Genomic DNA, 25187 nt, shown 5'->3' on the forward strand with positions numbered 1-25187 from the left:
TTTTACTGGAATAGACAGGGAAATACTTGCTACTGTATGTAATTATTCTTCAGGACATGTTATCTGTATGTATATTGACAACTGACCCGCCAACACTCTACAGGAGACTCCATTTACATTTATTGGTTTTGTGGGACTGAGTGAAGGGTGTACACTTCTCCCTGTGTGGCCATATACATACCATGCTTAGGAGTGGGGTGGATGTATGACCTGCAAGTATCAGTAAGAATTTCTGGTTGGCGGTGCTGTCATGCGAACAACTACAGTACAGACTGCCAGCGTATCTTGAGGGATACCTCAAAGCAGTATATTTTATTTCTTGGTTCTGTGAATTACAGTCTATTGCAAGCTCAGTTAATTTTCTTATTCAGTGTTAGGAAAGCGATCACTGCAATGAGGGAAGAGGAAAAGATTGCTCTTTGCTTCTCTTCTGGTCATGAAAGGAAGCATTGAGGTTTTGCAAATGCAGAAATCTTTAGTGGGAGTCAGTGGAAGAGTCAACAGAAGGGGTGACTGTATCCTGTTACAGAGCATTTCAGGCTACACTAAGAGAAATTATGTATTTCTTATAACCAGTTGTATTTCTTTCTTTTACTTCTTTCCCTTGCAGAATGCAGTTTTGCTTTACTGTATGAGAGAACCAATGTGATTACCTGGAAGCACAAAATGTGCAACATATGATAACTTAAGCCTGACATATTATGTTTCAGTATTGTTTAAATTCATTGTTCAAATGTCAGGACTTACTCCCAAAGTCATAAAAGTTTAACTTTTAAAACATAAATTTAACTCTCTATTGGCTAAAGTCAATGTTTTGAAGACTTCTCTCTGCAACTAGAAATCTAGAAATTAATAATTTCCTAATGAGAACTCTTATCTGTCTGAAATGTTAGTTTAGTCGACTGAAGCAACAACAAAAAAGCACAAAAATTTCTGAGCTTTGGGAACAATTTGCAAGAGCTCATAACTGCTATTCTGTATTTCCAAAGGAGTATTAAATATTTTCCTTACATATTTGTTAATATTTGTTACATTATGGTTATCAGGTTACTGGCATGATGCCTGACTTACAATTTTGTATTTAGGGTAACCGGGGACTACCTGGACTACCTGGACCCCGTGGAGCAAAAGGCGATGGCCACAAAGGTGAAGCTGTAAGTATAATTTTAATTCTGTATTTTGTGTTCTCCAAAGGAAAAAAAAATTACTGTGCAATAACTCAATATTTAGCTACTTAACTAAGTGCGATTAATCTTCTCTTTCATCCTTTAGCTAATTTAAATATATTAAATATATAAATATTTAAATACAAATAATTAATGATTTTATAGAATATAATTATATAGTATATACAATAATATAATATGTAGTTTATAAAATATATTTTAAGTATATACATTAAATATATAAATGTATTTTAAAGTCCTTTCCTGTCCTAGATACAGTGCCAGTTCTACAGGCAGTCAGAACCAGGTATAAACTGTTCTCATTTCAGCATCATGAAAGGGATACCCTGTAATTCCATAAAAATCTTCGTGGCTGCTCATACGTGTTTAATACAATCACTGCTTTGAATTCTTTTCCTTGCCTTCTTCCCTCCCTCCCTTTTCTTTACTATTCTTTGTTCAGGATATCTAATAACATTTGCTTGGCCAAATACTGCAGCCTTCAATTCCTTGGTTTTTCAGCTGTTTTTCATACCGGGGGGATAAATCTTTTTTTTTGCAGATTTCCCCCCCCCTCGTTTCTCTGATGGTTAGCTCCAGAGGGGGTTAATGCCTAAGTATTCCAGCTGGCACATTCCATTACAAGGGCATATCATCCTAAATTTCAGTCATCCAAAGCCACGCAGACATGTTTGACCAAGCTTTCACTAGAAGGTGAAAATACTCTTGCCATCCTTCAACCACCATGTCAGACTTCCATTAACACTATTTCCTTTATGTCTGTAATCCACCTTTATTTCAAACTAAAACCACAAAGGCACTCCCAAGTACACTGAGGTGGGACCTGAGTGCTTCCAAATAAGTCACGGCTGAGCTCCAATTTCCTAGCATTCAAGCTGATCCTGGGAAGATCCTTTGGGATCAGAATTAGTTCAGAGGGCATTCACTCAGAATTCCTGGTATAATGCTATGTACCTGACACATTTCACAGCACATAGGGACACTAGACCAGCTCAAGACTCCTTGGAGGGTCAAGGAGTGCCAGTAACCGACCCAGACCCATTAAACAGAGGAAAGGCAAACAAATTAAAGAAAGCCTACTGTCATCCCAAATAAAAATGAAAAGCAAATGCAAAGGCAATCATGAAGAAGGCAGTGATGCAAACAGATGACAAACCTTAGAATGCCTCATAGGAACTGGAGCTTTTAGCTTCACAAGTTAAGATATCTGTTTAAACTATATGAAAAAGAAGTACTGGTAGATACAGTAATAAAGCTGTACAAATGCTGGTTGTAGTCTGCCCAGTCACAGGATGACAAACTTATGTGTATGCACTTCCTGCATATCTATTTGTGACTACACAACAGGAAAAAAAAAAAAAAAAAGGCTTTGCTCTGCAGTAGTAGTCCTGAAATCATGTCTGTTCTAGGATTCCCGTCTGCAACTGCCATAAGAGTAATGCTGCTCTGCAACTCAATCTCAGGCTTCAGTAAAAGCTGGCTGTGTTTCTCCCTGCCACATGAGTACACACCCTTGAAATGTGTGAAGGTTCTGTTCTGCTGTAGCATGCATGTCTCCCCTTCTCAGGCCACCTTTCCATGCCACATGATCTGGGAAGACCAACTTCATAAACCACTGGCAGACATGGACAAGATTTATGTAGCTATGTCTCTGTAGCACGATGGGACAAAGACATCTGCCCTATGAATGAATGCTGAAAGGAAAGCTGGGGATGCCTCCAACTGTATGAACAGCTCAAGGGGCTGTGACAGATTGAGTGGGGAGTTCAGAAGAACAGACCATCAAACACCAATACACCAAAGTATATTAGGGTTACTCAACCCCCAAATTTAGATGGGTTAGCTCTAGTATCCCAGATATGTAATGTCCACAGTATATGATCATGGAACAGTGTCTGCTTTCTCACTGGCTTCTCTGAGCTAAGAACAGCTCCAGTGTTAAGTCAGGAGCTGGACTTTTTTTTCCACCACTCTGGTAGTCTTTCCAGGTTTTCACCTGGGACTGAGGATGACTGTTGCTCAGCACACATTGGAAATATGAAGAGTTTGACAAAATACAGCAAACCCAAGAGATTAGTTACTATTGCTGAAATTCTTTTCTTTGTTGAAGAACACAGTACTCTTCCTTTAGGACAACTACTGACATGCTTTATTCCTCTGCTGTACCAGGGACCTCCAGGACCAGCAGGCCCCCCAGGACCAGCAGGCCCAAAAGGCGTGGGAGATGCTGGACCAAAGGTACTTTTACAATGGTAGTACATGCATCTGACCAGCAGACAAGGTAGACAAACATCTTTTGAAAAATGCATTAGGTTAGAATGGCATATATATGACAAAATGCTGTGATCTCATCTCCCACTTCCTATTTCAGTTAGAAGAAAAGCTTGCAATAGACTTTTCTGCCATGATAGGTACAAATCAGTTCTTGCTTTATCCCCAGATTTGATGCAAATCTGCAGGTTTTCCATATATCCAAAGACCCAGGATGTTTCTAGATGCTGGAGTTTCATGTGGAAGTCAGAATCCAACACAGGCAGAGTATTGCCTAATAATTATGCACTTCCTTTCTCCTACAGAAGTGCAAGGGACGAGGCCCCAAAGGAGTCAGGGGAATGGTGGTTACCTGGGGCTAGTGAGATATTTTTAAAGTTCCTAAGAGAAGACTGTAAACTTTCATCAAAAATTAATACTAGTTTAGAGGCAAAACTTGGCAGCAAAAAAAAACCCCAAACCAAAACTGATAAAGGGATTAGAAATACAAAACTGAAACACTTCCAAGCTTTTTTTCATAAAACACAGAATAGCTAAAGTGTTATAAAATTTTAAGCAGTATGTAATTCACCTAAAAAGTTGCATTGTAATTATGTTATAAAAAGTTGGAAAAAAGAGACTTAAGACTAAAATCACACAAGAAATTAAAATATCCAACTGGGTAGTTTTATTAATGATTTCCTTGTTACATATGTGAAATAGGAAACAGGCAGCCTGTTGCAGGAGAAAGCAAAATAAACATTGCCCAAACAAGTTTTTTCCCAAACAGAAGGAACTTTCAACTTCAGTTCCCAGACATGAGAATTCCCATTCAAAATAAACAACAATAACCTCTTAAAAACATACCCACAATAAAGGAGAAACTGAAGGACATTCATCCTTAGAATGACCTGACCTTAGAACGAGCATAGAATGGCCTGACAGCAGGGTCTAGGAAACCTGGCTTTGTCCTCCTATTCTGAATTACTACTTATCAATCTAAGACATTTCACATAAAGTAATACAAGGTCTGGCCCATGGCACAAACTACTGAAGCACTAAAAGTAATTTCAATTATGTTATTCATATATATGGCTAAACTAATTACATTTTTTTAGATTAGATTATATCTTTCCACATAGAGATAAGAGACTTGATGTCATACAGTCTTATAAGACATTTTTCTTGGTACTTGTCGTGGTTCAGCCCCAGTCAGCAACTAAACACCACGCAGCCGCTCGCTTACTCCCCCCACCCCTGTGGGATGGGGGAGAGAACTGGAAGAGCAAAAGTAAAAAAAAACACTTGTGGGTTGAGATAAGAACAGTTTAATAATTAGAATAAAATAATAATGATTATAATAAAAATAAAAATAATATAATAAAAAGGAAAAGGGAAAAAAACAGAAACACAAACGGTACAACCGCTCACCACCTGCTGACCGATGCTGCCCGTCCCCAAGCTGCAATTGCCGCCTCCCAGTTAACATCCTGGGCATGACGTTACATGATATGGAATATCCCTTTGGCCAGTTTCAATCCTCTTTCTTAGCTGTGCCCCCTTCTGGCTGCTTGTGCACCCGGCAGAGCATGGGAAGCTAGAAAAGTCCTTCACTAGTATAAGCACTACCCAGCAACAACTAAAACATCGTTATCATCAACATTGTTTTCATACTAAGTCCAAAGCACAGCACTGTGCCAGCTGCAGTGAAGAAAATTAACTCAATCCCAGCTAAAACCATGACAGTACGACAGAAAAACATTTCATTAAAACCCTAGAATCTTGTATTAAATTATTAAGGCAGATATTGATAAAAATGTAACTTATGACTAAAGAATATCTTGGGGCATCATTATGTCTGGAATTCCCTATCGCTTCCTAAATGCGTAATTCTGGAAAGTAGTGTTTCCCAAAAAAAAGAAATTGGAAGGTCATGTCAGGTGATCAAATAAGATGATCTCCCACTGTGATGCCATGGTTGAAAAATTACAAACCCCAGAAATATAAATCAGAATTTCAGTGGGAATATAGGGGTTTAATATAAAGAAATCTGAGTTAAATAAAAAATGGAAATAAAATATTTTAAGTGAAAGGAAACCACTACAATAATTGCAGTGAAATTTCTCACAACTGGAATTTTTAAAATCAATGATTGTGGTTGTGTTTCTGAAAAGTATCACAAATATACACATTATACAGAAGTGACCTGTGTTGTATTAGTTGAACATTACCAATTAATAACAAATTTGGCAGTAAGCCCATTACTTCAACCTGAATTTGACTGAGCAAAAGTGAAATAGCTGTGACCGAGAGGTGAGGCTCTTATAACTTAATAGTATTTAATTACAACAGGAAATAATGTAATGGAATATCTAGTGATAGAAACTCTTATCCTAACTAATTATCTATAAAGAAGTCAGCAAATGATTAGCCAAAAGCAAACTGATAAGTTGTTATCACTATTCTCATGTGTTTTCTGACAATTTCAGGTCAGATCAGGGTTGTCATGTAAATTAAAAGCATCTTCCTCATTTCCATCAAGCCATCTCTATTGTCACAAAAATTGTCAGAATTAGGTAGCTTGATTTAAGAACCAAACTGTTGAAAAATATGGATACAAAGGAGGCTGTGTTTTCAGGTTAATAGAACAAGGCCTCCTGTGGTTGTGGCAGCTGGGTATGATACAGCCTAAGGAGCAAGAACTCAGCATGTGCAGCCAGTCTAGTTCAGGCAGCCACATTCAAACACAGGGGCTTCTGGGGTGATCTGCATGGGTGTTTTAGGCCGGATCAGAAATGTGCTGTTGGAGTGAACCTCCCAGTGAACCCATTTACTGTTCCTTGGGTTCCAGACCAAAAAGAGGTCTGAGCGGTCCCACAACCCAGGAAATGGATTTCCTTCAGATGAAGCTAAACTTCATGATCTGATCTGGAAGTGCCCTTAATGTACCTCTACCCCCAGAGGGGGATCAGTCCACAGGAGCAGACCAGGCAGGTCTCCTCATATTGCATACAGTGGAAACATCAGGCTGCAAATCACTGCTGTTGGGCACTATTCGTTGATGGACAGGTAGAGTTAGAAGCTGCCTATCAAGCAGAGGTTTCTACTCGTAATAACCAGTCGTGGGGTAGATTCAGAACACACCATATCCATGGGTTATGGAGTAGTGGCATCTTGCTCTGGGAAGAGCTGTATTACAAAGAACCCTGCAGAGTAGCTGTCTTTGCAGGTAACACAACACAATTAGGGCAAATCATGCTCACATCAAATTTTGTATGAAAAGTTTTGTGTGGATCTACAGGTTTGATTGTGCTGCAGTGTGATATTGCCCATCAAATCTGGCTTCTCACAGTGGTGCTTATCTAACAGTCTCTGTCAGAAAATTAAAAAAAGACCCTAAGAGTTAAAAACATCTGATAAAAATTTAATTTGTATTTTTTACTTTAAAACAGGTAAGTTTCTTTTTTATGATGCACCTAGACTGGTGCGTTAACCCTGGTGGGAAAGATGCATATTGCTTCTGTAAACGGTGAGCATCTGTAGCTTTTGCAGTGTGTGACTGCTGCATCGAAGCATGCATTATCTGAATAGATAGTCACATCTGTGATTTAGTTCCATGCATCACACTAGGCATGGTGTAGGGTACACTGGGGAAAAAAGAAACAAAGTATATAAACAACTCTTCTCCCTCTCTGATTTTTTGTTCCTCTTTGCTTATACAAAGTTTTGAATCATTAGTCTCTACATAACTTCCTGGTAGCAAAGGTGCCACAAGGAAAAACAATTCACTTGAATTGCAAGAATTCCCCCAGAACTCAGTTCATAAAATGGACAATCTTCTCTTTTTTCAAATAAAACGTAAGTGCACTGGCTACCTCTCATCCCTTCCACATAAAAGAAAAAAAGAATATAAGAACAACAACAATGTCTGCATATAAAAAAGAACATGTATTTGATAAAAGAGACTCATAAATTTACACACTTGTTAATTTGAAATTCCTTTGAGTATCATTATATAGGAATGTTCCACTCAGCTGAATCAGAGCTCTGTTCTCCCCACTTTCAGAAATGGCTCACATATGTGCACGCTGCTAGATAGGAATTTTATGTAACAGAGGTCAAATTGACATGAAAACAAAATTGGAACATGTGGGATGCATTCAATCCTGGCAGCACCCTGTTTTCTGTAGCATTAAAACAGAAGCATATAATGTCAGAATATAATAAAAAATTGATTTAAAAGCACTGTTGCCAACTAGGATGTGGGTTACAGACATTCAAGAGCAAGAGTCCAGCACTAGAAATAAAGCAAGCTTCATTCTCAGTAACTGGATAGCAGAAGGATTATTAAAACCCCTAGCATACTCCCTAGTGCATGAACATTTGGGCTCGGTCCAGTTGCAATATAAATAACTTTTGCAGCTTCGACCCTGTCTATTTGAACTAAAATATGGAAAGTAGAGATGAAATGATTTTTTTAAAATATGTTCTTCTTATAAATACTGTTACATCCACTATCTCTCACTAAAAAGAGTATTGCAGTGTCTGTTGTATGTTTCAGTATTAAATATACATGCTTCACAGTAAATGAGGTGTATGTATTTGGAAGGCAAGATTTATTTTTCAGGTGACCATTAGGTCATTTAATGAATTTTCTTGAACAAAGGGTATGGAATAGACATTGGAATCCCATACTTTACACTGTCTTGACTCAGGTCTTTATTTCTTATTTCAGTGTTGTTTTTCTACTTCACTGTTTTGCTGATGGTGACAAACTTGTCTACAAGCACAATACAGGAAATAAATTAAACCTCATCAAAGAACAGTACTAATCCTTCTTGAAATTAATTCCCTGGAGGACAGTTTAGTGTCATACCTTAGAAAAAAGAACTGCTCCACTTCGCAACTCATAAAGCAAAATAAAAGTCTCTTTCTCTAAGCCAAGAAATACAGAAACTTTAAGGATTATGATAAAGCTCTACAAAAGAGCTTTTCAGTGAGACATCTGGTATTAACTAAACATGTGAGGCTAAAACTCAATCCTTCACCTGCAACGACCCTGTGTAAGAATGTGTTACCCATGGGAGGAAGAGGCAGATGACTTCAAGTCACCCTCACGCTCTTTTTGGTCAGAGCTGGTCTAAGAGCAGGTTGTAGGTATATTGGATACTGGACCATAAGGAATCATTTACTTTGCTAACCTCCTGTTCAGCTTCCATCACAGCAGCTTACAGGCTGTTTCACAGGCCACAGCAGCCCAGGATCTCCTAAAAAAAAAACTTAAAATGCAAAGTCTTACCTGTATATCCACCTCTAACTCTAACACCTCTGACAGGTTTCAGAGGGAGCCTTGGGCAGGGACAGCTTTGGCTGCTCTGCACAACTTCTGCTCATGAAGAGTGCTCCTGCAAACAGCTTAAGTTAGTATTATGGTTTACAAGGACATTGAGGACCAACAATTATTCCTTTGATAATAGATGGTACTAAATAGGAAGATAACTACATTTGCCTAGGCTCTCAGGATTTCCTAGTATTCTCAAGCTAATTGTAAGAAAATGCATTGAAGGAAGAATTGAGAAACTGGGCATGTTTTAAAAGGCTCAGGAATATCTCCCATTCATCCCACTTCAGGGGACATTTCCCAGCACCATGTACCAAAGTGATACAATCTGTACGTACTTAAGACTGTAATCTTTAACAGTTTGTAGCTAGAATTTGTGGGGGAAAAAAGGCAAAAAGTTCAAGGACATTGCCAATATCTTGGCTCTTTCCATTCATAGGGAAGGTGTGATATAAAAGCTTCAGGTCATCTGAAGAACACTACTAAAGAGAGTGGCTCTTTCTTTAGTTCCCTTTTCCAAACCAGACTAGGCAAAACCAACAAACTCCACTCTCTGATCAAATCTGACTGAGAAATTTCCTCCCGACTGAACATAGCAATCAGTTTAACCCAAACAGCTTGACACACCAATTTAAAGCTAAGAGAATCCAGACACTATGCCTATGTCCCGACTGTCTCCAGTGCTTTGGAAGAAAGAGGAACTGAAAATAAATTCCAAAGTCACATGTTACATCAAGAAGGAAATCATTATAAGCTCAGTCTAAGTCTTAGCCTTTGGATTCAGAGTTCCCCCGTCTCCAAATCTGTCAAACCTGAGCATAGTTTGTACCCTAATATATTTACATACATAGCACATATGTTGGGGCTTAGCACGAGAGTGTTATAGCTAAGATATCATAAAAAACACAGACTGGAGTGATCTCTTGCTCACGATTGAACCTTGGGTGTTTCACCTAAAAGCAGTCGTTATAATGACTGCACTCATTCCTCCCAGAAAGTGAAGGCAGTCAGTGAAAGATTCTGTACTTCTGTTTCCTTCCTTTTTAATCAGTTTGATGTGTTGTTGCTTTTCACATACAACTCAAGCGTCATCTGTGATTTGTGTGATTCATACTTGCAGCTCTCTCCTAGTTAGAATGCTCCCTCTTCAGGCACAGCCATTTCTACAGCTTTTCCGAGTGCAAAAACAAGTACAATGAAGAGTTTTTATAATGAAATTTTTTATTTTGTAAAGAAATACAATTTCTTCTTGGATCTGTTGTATTGGATGATCAATCGCTTATCAGAACATTTCTTTCTTGTGCACTTGCCTGCACAGGCATAGGTTTAAGGACATTTGCTAAACTTGATTCAGAATTTTCTGCAACTATCTGCATCTCTTTTCTGCATCTTATCAGTTATAGATTTTTTTTTTCTTTTCAAACCTGATGGGAGTTTTCTAGTATCATGTGCTGAATGTGTGCCTATTCCCTCATTTGTACAATTATGGACTGAGGAAAACAAAACTGCCTCTTATGTCCCCGTGCCTTTCCCCTGCCAGTAATGTCCCCTGACCCCCATCTTCTTCTCTGGGCTCATCTGCAACACGAGGGGCAGCTCCAGCCTCAGCATTACCTGCGTTCCCCTGGTCAGCCAGCTGCTGCCTTCTGTCTGCCTGATGGTTAAGGGATGAGCCCTCTCTGGGTTTTTTCCCCACTAAAAGCATAAATTGAATCTCTCTCCCTTACCCAGCGTCCAAATAACAGCAAAACTGTTGAAAATTAATATGCTCAAGGCCTCTACATTTCTGATTAATTTGGCTGAAATCAACAGATGAGTTCCAAATATACTGGGAGAAAAAAGAGGACTAGCACACACAAGCAGAAATGCAGGCAGAGTATCACTTAAGCCTCATTCCCTTAAGAAATCAAGCTAAACATATATGCATTAAGGCTTAAAAAAAAAACCCCAAACACCAAAAAACCCACAAAAGCAAAGAAAGAGCTGTTCTTTTTGTTCTTCTACATCAATGCTATTAAAATTAATTTAATTTTCATAAACACATTAGTTTGACAGTTCCAGAAATTAAATGACTAGTTTCAGAACAAGCACAGTTTCAGGAAAGGGTACAATCACTGTTGTCTCCCTCTAGTCCCACCGTTGTGCACCCTGTCCATCCTAGTAAGCTCCTGCAGAAAATGATGGGAAAATGGTGGTGTTTCCAAATGAGTTTGCTTTTCTTTTTCTTCTGTAGCTGATGAGATTGCAAATTAGAGTCCTAAGTCTGTTGGTGATTTTGATCACATGTACCTTTGCTTGGGGAATAATGTTCTTCACCTAGAGTTTAAATAATATGGGTGTCTGCATTTGGGGCTCTTTATCTATCTGTAAAGCAAACGTTTATGAATGTAACATGTGTTTGTTTTGTTTTTTAAACTCAGTAGTTTGACTGCCTTGTAAGTGGATGAAAGGTTTAACACTTAATAGGTAATAAATTACTGGCATTTCTGTGACTATTTTCAGGGAGACCGTGGAATGAAAGGCTATCCTGGGCCCCCGGGGCCACGGGGAAGCGGAATGATTGGTCCCAAGGTTGGTATGATGCCATGTTGATGTTTTTGTGGTCTTTTGTGAAGCTGGCTACCAGGCTCTGATCTCTCAGACACCAAAATATCTTCTTCCATTATGATTTACATTGGTGCAACTGCAGGAGAAATCAAGCACAAAAACATGGGCACTGACCATGTGCTTCTACCAACTGGATTAGGAAGGAATGCTAACTGGATGAAAATTGCATTTGCAACTAAACTTTATGAGATTACAGCTGGAAATTGAACAGATCTATCAGGCTGATAAATTAGTTAAATGATGCATTTCTCCTGTTTGTATCTATTCTATTTCCAAGAGATTCTTTTGTGGTGGAAAATATGTTAAATGTTTAGGTGTGCAATTTTTGCTCAATGAAATTGAATCCAATTTATTTCATTAGTAAAGCCATTAGGAAATAAACATGAAAAAAAAGTTAATTCTATAGGCAGCCAGCATGCGACACCTGGGCAATTTTTTCCTCCCTCCACTAAAGTGATTTAAAATTCAAAAAAGACATACTGGTAAGAAAAGAAATTGAGGGCATGCCTGGATTTCTTTATTATAGGTGTACCCATCAATTATTTTTACAAAGTCCATGAGGAGAAACATAGTGTACATTTCTCCACTTCAAGTTAAAAACAGATATGCCTTTGTAACCTTTTCTGTGATTTCCTTAGCAGAGATTAGCAGAAGTCTCCACTGCCATTTTGAATAAACTAGTATCTGAATAAAGAAACATTGCTATTACCAACCTGTTACAGAAATGCAATGAGTGACAGAGCATGAATATTTTCTTAGGACTTATATCTGACTGCCTTGCTTTCTGAAAGCTGCAGCAATATCAGTACCTTGGTAAATCACACAGACAGTGTCTGTTTAAAAAAACTAAGTTTGGACTGAGTGTCAAAATCCTAAAAATGTGTGATACTTTGTGCTGTTTCCACAAAGCCTTTGAGAATAAAAAAATACGTTCTCTGTGGGGAAACAATGCTTTGTTTTCATGGGTGAGGACCTGCTTGTAGCATCTAGTTCTTGAGATGAGCTATTTAGCACAATGGTTTTTTGTGAGTCCCTGCTTATAAATATATAGATTAACAGTATTTTTCACTTGAGATTCTGTCAAAATTTGTGGCAAATTTTTTATCTATGCACATGAGAATGATGACTTTTCAGGTATCACCAATATCTAGAAGTTAAATATTTAGGCCTTATATTTCTATTTAATGATGATCAAGTTTTGATATACTTCTGCCTAAATATTCAACATATGCAAAATGTAGGTAGTTTACATACCACTGAATGAATTCCATTTACTGTATTGGAGCACAGTGATTATTTATTATAAGACAGTAATCAAAAATCCAACCTGAAATCTACAGAAACTTTTATGAAGCTTGGTTAAATTTCAAAAGCTTTTTCCAACTAAAAATAAAGAACAAAAAAGGAAAAACAGACATTTAATTTTGATGTAATCAAAGGGATATGTTTCACTTTGTCATTTGAAATGTTAGATTAGCCTGGCTTCAAAGCAGAAGGGTTTTTACCTGGCGCTGACTGTATCGACACAAATCAGCAGGTGCTGCTTTGGCTTTTCTTTTTTCCTCTACCACTTAACAATTTTCTGAGTGACTGGTGCTCCCAGAGACTGTGGCACCACAGGGGCTTGCAATATATACATGGTGCACAAGAACTAGCTAACATGCCTGGCAGATTTACTCACATTGGGTTTTGTTGCTCTGGTCCTTTGTGGCTCAACTGTTGTGCCTCCCTTGTGTGGAGCGATTGCACAAAGCTGTTGTATAAAGATGGTTTCTGTTGGTTTCTATGTGGGAAAAACTGGGGAAAATGTCACAATGTGTCATGGGCAAATTTTATTCTTAAATTATTTTCAGCTTCTTTGTTCCTTTGCTTTCCTGGGAATTTGCCAAGGATAATTACTAAGGCCCACAGTGAGAAACCATAAATCAAAGAAGAATCAGAACTAGAGTCTTTGACATGGTTTTATTTTTTGCTCGCCCTGACTTTGAGATGACTTCCTTAGTGTTACCAAGAATACAGTTTACCTCCTAATTCTTCTTGTTTTGCCCCACTGACTGTTGTAGGGCGTTATGGGACAGAAAGGCTTGCCTGGTCCACCCGGGCCCCCTGGCAACAGCATACAAGGAAGCAAGGTAATCCAGTTTAATGTGATATCTGTCCAGTTTCTTCTCAAAACTGTCTCTTAAGGAGATTCAATATCTGTTTTTCTCTTTGCCACTGAGTCACCAAACTCCTGCAAATTTTCATTGTATATTTAAGTTTCTTGTTCATAAGGTATGTAATATTTACTTTAACTGTTGAGTTTTCAGTATTGGTGGCACCCGGTTGCTCTCCTATTATTCTTGTCGTTACAAATATATTTAACCTGCAAAAACGTCTCATCTCTGCTACATCTTACTGATTCACATATATTTAAAGAATACTCCAGAGAAAACAACCAGAGTTTTTTCTGGATGCCCTTGTAAAAGACAGTTACAGAGATCTACCACATCAAAATAAGTCAAACACCACATATAGGAATATGAAAGAAATTAGCCGGTCTCCCATATAGTCTTCATCAGGTTTTTACTCACCCAGTTCCAGCCGTAACCACAACTTTTCTCCTTATAAGGATAAATACAAACATGATAACATACTCTGAACATTGGAAGTTAGTAAATTGCTTTGTCATAAATGTGGGGAAGAAAATTATTAAAACTGGAGGGTCTAGTGGAGAACACCGCAAATTTCTCCTATTTGTCTTAAACCAGTGTGCTTAAAGTTGAGCATATGATTGAATATTTCCCTAGATCAGGAGGATTATGCTCAGCTCTCCAGCTCAAGGTTGTCACACAACCAGTAAGAGGAGCACTGTTTCAGTTGGGTTAGGAAGGATGCCTCTCTATACTGTGGTTGGCTGTAGACACTAAAGCCACCAGGGAATTCATTGATAAAATAGGTTTCTGTTGGAAAATAGTGACATGCCAAAACAATAGCAGCAACAAAAAAAAATCATTAAAATGCACCTTGTTGGCAAAATGTTTCAGAGGAGAACCTTTCTTTGGTTCACCATGGAATTACTTCATATAAGCTTTACCAGAAGAGCACCAGTTCCTTCTGAATTTGTTTTGTTCAATACTTGCTCTGATTGCAGCTTCAATGTCTTCTATTTTTATATGCAGGTTCAATAATTTCCCTTTTTAGACTGCAGAGAGCCCTTCCTTTTTTCACTGTGAGGTGTTTCATAGCATAAAAACATACTTTTACCATGTTCTTTCTTTCCTCTTTATTGTATAACTCTCTTTAACAGCTTCTGATTTATCTCATCTCTTGACTTTCCTAGACAGAGATGTCTACATGGTTAGAGTCATGACCGTGTAAACCTTTGGTTCTGATCTGTTTGCAGTTTTCTTCTGAATTAATTATCAGTAACCACAAAGCTATTATGTATTTTAATGTGAGAGAATAAGGAACTTCTTTTCTTTTCTCTTCTTCCTTTGTTTGCTGAATCTCTGAAGGCTCTTTGTTCTATCCTTGTGGAAAATAGAAGAATTTCTGCCATCTCTTTATGGCTTTATGGTATGGGAAAACTATTTCCTGCCTGGCTTTAACAGACATTTCTGATATATTTCCAGAATCTAATACTTGGGATATATCTTTGTTAATTCTATGGGTATGTGAGGTTATTTAGAAAAGCACAATTGCCATTCTGAACATAAATGTTTCGGCAATCAAATGCTGAATGAAATTAAAATCTGATGATGCATGAAAAAATATACAGATCATATAATATTTTTTCTGTTCCTGAAAAAGGTAAAGGTTAGTCAAAATATGCTCAGCGTATACATCTACATCTATCTATCTATCTATCTATCTATCTATCTGCACAGAGTTTCAGATGTTATGTTTGCACTGCTATGAATAAATATCTAAGGCATATTTTAGAAGTGTAGAGAGCTCAGTTTCATCATGAAAGATTTCCAGTGGAAGAACACAGTGCACTGACACATGCTGTCAGACTAAGGCATATTTGTAATGTAGGGATGTAGAATTTAGGGATGTAGGAAAGTAACATGCTCTCTTGTTATGAAAGGTCTTTGTCTTTGGGTTGGAAACCAAAACTGTAATGATGTGGTGGATCAAACTCAGCTGGTGTTATTTCTATAGCATTCCACAAGTTGTGTAGTACAGTCTTGTAATTTAAATTTTCTTCCAGTAACAATTGCTTTTTTAATATGCAATTATTTTTATATAATTCTTAGGAACAACTTCCTTCTGAACAGCTTTGGTAACTGTCTTGCTCCTGTAGTACCTGTTGCATCCATACACTTACGCTTGTTGAGCTTCTGTCTGTCTCTTCTGTCCTTCTGTCACTTCACAGCCATGTCAAGCTTCATTCTTTTTGGCCACTCTTCATCATCTTAAAGCTACTATACTCCTACATTTGAACTATCAATATCTCTAAGTATTTTTTTATATGTATATAGAGAGCTCAGTCTGCAAATGGTAAGAATGGAACGTCAAAAATGAGAAGGTTTTCGAGTAACTTTATGTTGATAGCTACATTCACAGGTCTTCTTTTTTATGCTTGGTTTCCTTTCAAAACCACAGTCTAGACATTCTCAGATCTGCACTCAGTTCACAGAATGACATTTTTACATAGAATTCTGCTTATTGATCAATAATCTAGCAGGATATTAGGGTCAGAGACCCAAGGGTCTGCATTTTTACATGCATACCACTTTGTTTTTTATGATAAGACTGGTGGTCAGATTTGAATTTAATTACGTACCTGGATTGAACTGGCAAGGCAATAAATATTTTTAAATTAATACAGCATACTTCTTAGTTTTTACTAAATGTTCAGTTATGGTACCTATGATAAATCCTTCTTATGTTGATTGCACAAGTAGAGGAAGCAGGATTTGGTTCTGCATTTGACATTTTAAAGGATAAAACTCACATGTGTGCCTGTGAGAAATGTCAACTGTACAGGTACGAAGTTTTTAGAGCAGTACGTCTTATTCAGTTTTCATTGCCTGAACACCATCCTAACAATGTCAAATGGGCTGTAACAAACGGCAGCAATAAATCTAAAGTTTTGTCAGATCTGATGTTTATTATTATTGAAGGACCACTGGAATACATGGCATATCCTAATTCTGGTTCATATGTATGCGTTCTACAGGTCTGCAAAGGTGTTAATCAGGAAGCTGTGTGATGACCCTAGTCAGGGAGGATAGTCAGTCCCAGTGCCGGACAGCAAGCATTGAAACAAGCTGGCACAGTGTTCCACTATGTTTAGAAGCCATTTGCATTAATAACCTACAGGAAGGACCCAGGAAGCACAACCTGGCTAAAAAGTGACTTAAAGTAAATGAGACTAAATAGTTACTGTGCGTTCCTACAACAGTGCAAAATAAATTGCTTTGTGCATCCCATTGTCTCAGGAATTTTTCTTATTTGCAGGATATCTTTCTCCCTGGTGCATCAGCTATGTAACTTGGTGCATCACAGTTTCTTTTCCAGACTCCAGAGTCTATGTAACAGTGTCTGAATTTTTGCTGCTGTGAGAAACTGGGGAGGAGGGAAGGGGAGAAGTTCTGCTTACAGAGGCAAGAGGCTACCTGATAGCAGGTCAGTGACAGGTAGCCCTGAAGATGAGCAGAGTATTTTAAGCTCCCCAAGTTAGGCCTAGTGGACCAAGAGGCTCCTGCACGGAAGAGCTGTAAAGGCACTGCTCCAGTGGAGATGTGAATAGTGGAGTGCAGTGGGCAAGACCACAACGCACCCATGTGCAAGCAGAAGCTCCCACCTCAGCAGGATCTCAGTCAAATCTGGGATTTGGACAGGGAAAACCATCCATGGACCATGACTCGTAGTATGCTGCCTCTTCTAGGAGGCAATGCAATTAGACAATGCATCTCATTGTCTAATTCCTGGATGATCTCCCAGCTCATGGGATTCAGGAGCCTTGAGTACAAGAAGAGAAGGTTGACTTGGCTGTGCACTGTGCAGCTGCTTCTCCGCCTGTCCAGCACATAAGCCCCTATTCAGCACAGCAGGAATGGTCAGTGGTCAGTCCTTCCGCACTAGTGTGCCTTTGGTGAAGGCTGGAGTCTTGATAAATTTGGAAACATTTTTTTATTTCTTTCCTCATTATGAGGAATATATCCCATTTAGATTCATTTGTCAGCCGCTATACAACTATTAGTAAAAGATGCTTTACTGAGACAGTCTGAGAGCTCCTGACTGAAAGATAAAACTAACTAACCTAGTACTGCGTCTCCTGGGCTAGGTTTGGTACAGGTGATGACTGCTCCTGATCTCATTGACAGTCTCTGGACCTGGTATCTGCACTGGGCACTACTGTTACGTGAATTATGTATGTAATGTGAATTACAGTGGAGCATTCATGTGCCAGGGCATATAATCACCTCTAGCTGGGTTTAAAATGTATACGGTGGTGGATCTGAAAAAAATATTTGTCTCACCCTATTAAATAAAGCAGGAAAGTTTCTGGAAGCCAGATGCTGTGAAGAATTTTCTGTATGTATTTTATAATAGCTGTGCTTTATAACATGTTGTATGCCTACACTGCTAGCATGAACAATGCTTTTCAAGTCTGTGAGCATGCAGCAGGGCATGTGTAGCAATCATTATAAACAAATTTGAACTTTGTAGCTAGACTGATACTGTCTTTTGAAGTATCAGCAGAAGGATGTTCTGCTCTCCACATTGTGAAAAAGAGATGTCTTTTTAATTACTTAAGATCAAAAAACCTGAGTCAACCCTGCAGAGATTCTGGGTGTGTATTTCTAGCGAACCTTTGTGTTGGACCTCATTTTACTGCTTATGGACTGGATGAATAACTCTCTCTGAGCCCCAGTGAGGTTACTTTTGTCTTTCATCTGTTTTGGTGAAATGACAATATGTAATTTAATTAATCAGGAAAAAATTCTTCATTATATACTTTATAAAGGCTTCATGTGTGTTCTGAATTATACCCAACTGGTTATTTCTCCAGCTTCAGACCACTTCTGTCTTGAAAATTATGTGCTTCACTGCATAATACAAATGCCTGGCTTTCTCTGTGATGCAGAATGTTATGAAGTGAATGGATGCAGCATAGATTTTACTTCAATTTTCAGCACACTTACTGTCCATATTCTGTTCAGGGAGAAAAAGGAAATCAAGGTTTACCTGGACTAAAGGGATCAATAGGAATTGGCCTTCCTGGACCAAAGGTAAATCCTAGGTTTGCGGTAAGAAAAAAAAAAGGTAATTTTTTATTCCTTTATTGGTTATTTGGTGTGATGGGTCTTTGAAGATAAACAGAAGGCAAAGACATTGCCTTATATAGCTGGCAAGGTAAGTGCCTACTACTTATTGTCAGCTTTGGAGTCTGTGAAAATCCCAGTTGTCATTAAGGACCAGGCTCTGAAGTAGGATCTAGAATGAGATCATACCTGTTAGCAGGAGAATGTTAGTCGAATTATGTATTCAGTTATCTTAGATATTTTTTCAGGTATTACAAAACATCCTTTTATTTGCCAAGCTTTGACAAAAAAAAAAAAGAATTGCTTTTTCTTTTTGACTAATGTCTTTTAAGGGCTTTGTTTTATTTGACCTTTTTTTTTTACAATTATTAAAGCCCAAGCTTGAATCTCTCCTTACTGAACAATATCTTGGTTGATATAAAAATTCTAAGAATTTCCTACACATACCTATTCCCATCTAAAAAATTTGCACAAAGAGAATTTAAATACTTTGGCTATTTATTAGTGATTTTCAGATGTACGCCTTCTGATAGGAGCAGTGTAGCCAAAGGAAACGAAGGCTCGTGGTCAATGTGGATGTGTAGACCAACTATGTGTGTACACACGAGAACAGTGTGCCCAGGCAGAATGAGTGTTGATGTAAATGCACGATGCCATGACGCATTACACCACCTTTAATTCACAGCATGTGCTTGGGCCAGCTGGGCAGCCCCCCTGCAATAATTACAACATAGCTGAAATATTGAATTTATTGTGAAGGCCTGAGGGAAGCCTGAGGAAAAAACCCATGGCGGTCTTCATGGGAGAGCAGAGATGACCAGGCTCCCTAACTTTAAGAAGTTACCCAAAAACCAATTCAATCTCCTCTGTAGTCACCTGATGTAGGCGGTAGCCATCCAGAGCCCCAGCCATTTTGTTGCCTGCACTAATAATGCTCATGGTACTATGGTCTACGCTAGCTCACATTATATAGCACTTTCTCAGACTTCTGTATTATTCAAGCTACTACAGCTTGCAGCTTTTATGCATCAGTGAATATTAAGCTCTTTCACACAGACTCAAATTTCTGCCATCTAATTCTGTTTTCTCTCAGATGCCAAATGCTACATACTATAATAATAACTGACTTCAATATTTTTGCTGTTCTTCGTCTTGTATCTTGACTAATCTTCATGACCCAGTGTAAATCTCTCCAACTACTCACAATTTTTCTGTTTAGTGTTAATACAGCAGATTTGTCACACATGAAGAGGAATGGTTTAGTTCAGTAGGAATTTCGTATTAGTGCAAATACCAAAAAGATCAGGTTTTACTATATTTATGTGTAAGAGAGTAGCAGCACCACCGCAGTCAGTAGATCATATTTGCTCTCCCTTATGCTGACATTAACTTTGATGAGGACAGGGCCAATTCATGGACAGGTAATGGGAAGTAATATCCTTTGCTAGATATTATGATTTTGTGAAATAGAATAGAAACTGTCTTCCAAGAGCTTACTTAGTGGCGACTGGTTTTCTTAATGCTGTGGAGGAGCTATGCACGATTTTCAGGTTTATACCAGTTTCAATAAGATAAGAATCAGACTGAGAGAGTCAAAAGGGTTCCTTAAAATTTATAATAGTCACCACAGTGAATGCTGTAACACAGGAGGTATCTGTGTGATTCTATTGGCTGGGTAATTGTCGTGGTTTAACCCTAAGCAGCAGCTAAGCACCACACAGCCACTTGCTCACTGCGCCCCACCAGTAGGGTGGGGACAAAGAGAACTGGAAGAGTAAAAGTAAGAAAACTCATGGGTTGAGATAAGAACAGTTTACTAATGGAAATATTGTAATAATAATAGTAATAATAATAATAAATTGTAATGAAAAGGAAAATAACAAAGAGAGAGAAATAAAACACAAGAAAGATGAGCGATGCAAATTAAAACAATTGCTCACCATCAACTGACCAATGCCCATCCAGTCCCCGAGCAGTAGCCCCCCAAGCCAACCTTACCCCTAGTTTTATTGCTGAGCATGATGTCATATGGTGTGGGATATCCCTGGGGTCAGTTGGGCTCAGCTGTCCCGGCTGTGTCCCCTCCCAGCTCCTTGTGCCCCCCCCAGCCTGCTCGCTGGTGGGGTGGGGTGAGAGGCAGGAAAGGCCTTGACTCTGTGTAAGCGCTGCTCAGCAGGAACTAAACATTTCCATGTTACCAACACTGTTTTCATCACAAATCCAAAACCTAGCCCCATACTAGCTACTGTGAAGAATATTAACTCTATCCCAGCCAAAACCAGCACAGTAATAATGAGGAATAATAAAAATGGCCATTAATCTAGATAAATTTCTAAGCATTCAAGTGAAATGTAAGGTGGTCAGTAACTTCCAGAGAGAATTGAAAAACTGTCCTGCACAATCTCCTTGAAGAAATTTAGAATTCTAATTTAGAACCTGAATCTTTTGAGAGTATGTTTCATACCTGCATTATGTGAAAACTGTCTCTTGAAATACCATAATGCTGAACACATTCTCTTTTTGTAAATCAAAAGGTCTAGACACTTGAGGAAAAAAGTGCAGAATTGCTTCTGAATGTGAAACCACCTATTTTCCAATGGATGTAATAGTTCAAGCAAGACTTTTCCTCTTTTCTTTACAAGCTCCCAGTTTTTTGTGTGGGTTTTATACAGAGCTGTGTGAGTTTCAGTACGTTGGCTGATCTGAGGCAGTTACGTCTCTCCATAGGTCTGAATTAACATAGGTCCTGTATAAACATTGGTTTAGAGTTCAAGAAAATCAAAGAGGAGTAAAAAATTATATATTCTCGACACTTGCATAAAGATGTCTTTACCCCTCACTCCTGAGGTAATTTTTCATAGAAATTTGTTAAAGATGTTTTTAGTGCCCATCTTGCTTTTTCTAGGAGTCTGCTTTGAGACGTTCTCTTCATAATACCTACAGGATAAACCAGCCACACACACAAAAAAACCCCATAACATTTATCTTGAAAGCTCACTGAACCATAACTCCAGCTCTGACTATCAACAAAACTTGAGTTACTGACTGTGTTTAATACAGTTGTTTTAAATTAGGGAGATTATGGAGATAAGGGTGACCCAGGGAGCAAAGGTGCCAAAGGAGAGATTGGAGACCCAGGACCTCCAGGACCAAAGGTAAAACACATTTTCATATTACTTAACTTTGCATAATAGAATTTAGACAATTTTGTCTTTGTTAATTATCTCACTCTACATGTTTTCAGGGAATTTGGGGAAGAAAGGGTGAACCTGGTCTTTCAGTAAGTATGTACATGAATTAATGTAAAAGATAGAAGTTTATTTTGGAGAAATATTTACAGGTTCTGTGATGTTATGCAAGGTTGTTTATAGGACATTGCATTGCCTGTATTTTTATAAGCAAATAAATAGGTAGGTGGATTTCAGCATTCTTAAAACTAGAACACACGGCAAATTAATTAATACTCTTTTTCAGAGAGAAGAAGTTATCAGGCTTATCAGTGAAATATGTGGTAAGCATCCCTGTATGGAAAAATAATAGTTCTAATAAAACACACTGAATTTATATTGACTGAATGGGTTTGTCCTCTGCATGTTTGTTTGGGAGGATACCACTGATGTGAAAAAAATGCTCACTCCGTTGCCAGAGCTATACTGGAAGTAATTTGGTCCAGGTCTGTTTCTATTTATCAGTAACTATAGATTAATTCACTAATTGAGCTTTAACTGACTGTAAATCTGATATATGGGTTCAATTTGTTTTTGTGAAGATGGTTTCTCATAAAATGTCTGAAATGGTTATCCTTCTAGGTTGTGGTATCAGCTGTAAAGTAACACCACTGGAACTAGTGTTTGTCATTGACAGTTCAGAAAGCGTCGGACCAGATAACTTCAATATTATCAAAACTTTTATGAAAACAGTCCTTGACAAGGTATCAGCCAACAATGCTACCACCCGCATTGGCATTATCAACTTCAGCCATAAAGTAGAGTTGGTGTCTTCTCTGAAGCAACACGCAACCAAAGAATACCTGAAATCAGCTGTTGATAAAATGCCGTACTTAGGAGAAGGCACATACACAGCTTCTGCTATCCAAGAAGCCATTCAGTTATTTCAGGCAGCACGCCCGGCAGTAAGAAAAGTGGCTGTTGTAATAACAGATGGACAAGCAGACGCTCGTGATAAAGTACAACTGGATACTGTAGTAAGAGAGGCCCACGCTATGAATATTGAGATATTTGTCATTGGGATTGTTCAAAGGACCGATCCTCATTATGATGATTTTCTGAAAGAAATGCAGCTTATTGCAACAGACCCTGATGAAGAACATGTTTACCAGATAGATGACTTCATGACGCTTTCAGGTAAAAGAAACTATTTTGGTAAGAGGAAACTTGAAATAAGCATATAAGAGAGTTTGGCCTTTCCCATAGCAAGGCAAGACAGCCTGCTGAATGGCAGCTTATGTTTCTCTTTCGGTTGCAGCTCTTTCTTCTGTTTCTTTTCTTCTTTGGCCAAATGAAACCTTTGCCAAATTTTTACCTCTTGCGGAAACAATAAAACACAATGAACATCAGTTTTCTGAGCAGAGGCCTTCTTTGGGGCACTCCTTTCTTGCCAGTGCTTGTGTCAGCCCTCCCTCACAGTCCTTTTGTGCTTGGCATGATTTCATCGCAGAGAGGTGCATGTTTCCTTCCACCTTGATGCAACATATCTCTCTCTCTCATATGGTTCTTGACAGTATTGGAGTCCCTCTACCATCTCCTGCAAGCTCTCTTCTGGCTTTTTTTTTTTTCTGAAAGCCTTAGGGAAACATACGCTTTCATCCTGATTCTAGAGGAAAAGTGGCGGAACAACACACAAGGGAATGGGGTCTGATAGTACACTGTATATTTCAAACTGTGGCTTGAAAAAAATCATATGGCCACAGCTGGAATCAGGAGAAAATCCAGAGGCAACCTACAATGACCCATGAAAAAAAAAAAGTACGTTGATTTAGACTAACTGCAGACTAGCCCTATGAAGTGTATTTTTCCTGAGCATAAACTTATTTTGCTATGCTGAGCCTGTGGATGGAGTTAAGTCTGGATTTAAGGTGTTAACAGTGAGAAGAGAGTCCAAGCTAAGGTTCTGGTCCCAGCTGGGATTAAACAGAAGGCTCTGACTGAGGCTCCAGCATTCAACATGAACATATTCCCAGTCACTGAATTTTTTATGTGCAAATAAGTAGAATGTGTCACCCAGTTTTTGTTTTTCCTTCTTATGCATAAACACTTTCTTTCCTTCATTCTAGTTTTGTTTGTCTTCACTGTTGAGCTATGACTTCTGCTTAAAAAAGGGACTTGGTATTTTTATCTGTTTATTCTTAAAAGAACAAAAGGGCCTTAAAATCAAATAATTCAGAGAGTGTGTCACTTCATTACTTCTCATTTGCACTTTGACATAACTTTAGAAGATGGTCTTTCACAAGTCACTATCATTAACAATTTAGGGTAAATACTGCACTAAAAGCTTGTGGTGAATTATTATGACTTTTCATTACCCTTAATAAATTTCATCATCCTTTGAATCTTTTCAGCTCTTGAAAGTAAACTGATCACAAAAATCTGTGCGAATGTGTCTGAAGTCATCAGAAAAGATAATGTTTTCTCTCCATCTCCAAGTCCGGAATATGAAATTGCTCGTGAAAATACTAATAGCCAGTTCCCTGAAATTACTACTTCAGAGATTTATACGCTCCCTACAGAAGGAATCGGTTACCCAGTAAGTAAAGAAGTAACAGTTATCAAAAGTTTTTAAAGGATGTGTGTCTTTATTTGAATTCAAATACTCTTCATTTCACCATTCATCAGTCTTTTAATATACAAATAATATGTCATTGGCTAGACCAAAAGATTTGAACAAAACTTTTAAAGTTAAACTTGTTTGTTGAGAAATGCAGCTTACAGAAGAAAGAGGGTAATACTGTTTCTTAGTTGCAATAAATGCCAGCAATGCTCGTATTTTTTGTAGTTCTTATTCATCTTGGAAGTGAGTCAGAAATCTTACAGATATGTCTCTGTTGAGGCAGATACATAGTGTATAAGGCATTTATTTATGTGCAAGCTGATTGTGAGTACAGGGCTTCTTATTGTGGTCACACGCTTCCCAGGTGTTATTAAGCCTTCAGTATTGCTTTGCTTTCCACATTAGACTGTACTTGTAGGTCTCCTCAGTCATCTTAAATCTTCATTCTCCAGCTTTAAATTCCTCTTGCCTTACAATAGGGTTCTGCCCTCCAACACAGTGCTGCTGCACAGGTAGACAGGACAGGTGGGCTTTATGAAGCACGTGATAAAGATCACAGGTAGGATTAGTTCTAAGTGATTACATGCACACACACTACGTTCATGGTTATAGCTAAATCTTCAAAACTGTTGAATTACTATCAGAAATAAACACCTTTTTGTAGACCTGGAGAAGAAATGCAGTATGCAAAGGATTTGATGAATTGTCTGCACATTTACATTTCACCTAGACTTCAATTGTCAGAGTGCCAATGAC

At 38.2% G+C, this 25187-nt stretch overlaps 1 protein-coding gene across 1 annotated transcript in view; it reads left to right on the forward strand.

The window, feature by feature from the left end:
* COL28A1 (collagen type XXVIII alpha 1 chain) overlaps positions 1-25187 on the forward strand; it is a 79877-nt gene that overhangs the window by 50875 nt on the left and 3815 nt on the right. The window contains exons 24-33 of the mRNA XM_064444559.1: positions 1086-1154; positions 3357-3425; positions 11281-11349; positions 13449-13517; positions 18543-18611; positions 21719-21799; positions 21889-21924; positions 22119-22155; positions 22454-23008; positions 24223-24407. Of these exons, the coding sequence (XP_064300629.1) occupies positions 1086-1154; positions 3357-3425; positions 11281-11349; positions 13449-13517; positions 18543-18611; positions 21719-21799; positions 21889-21924; positions 22119-22155; positions 22454-23008; positions 24223-24407 (1239 nt within the window). The remainder of the gene's footprint in view (positions 1-1085; positions 1155-3356; positions 3426-11280; positions 11350-13448; positions 13518-18542; positions 18612-21718; positions 21800-21888; positions 21925-22118; positions 22156-22453; positions 23009-24222; positions 24408-25187) is intronic.

The sequence above is a fragment of the Phalacrocorax carbo genome, chromosome 2, assembly GCF_963921805.1.
Source record: "Phalacrocorax carbo chromosome 2, bPhaCar2.1, whole genome shotgun sequence".
Classification (NCBI taxonomy): domain Eukaryota; kingdom Metazoa; phylum Chordata; class Aves; order Suliformes; family Phalacrocoracidae; genus Phalacrocorax; species Phalacrocorax carbo.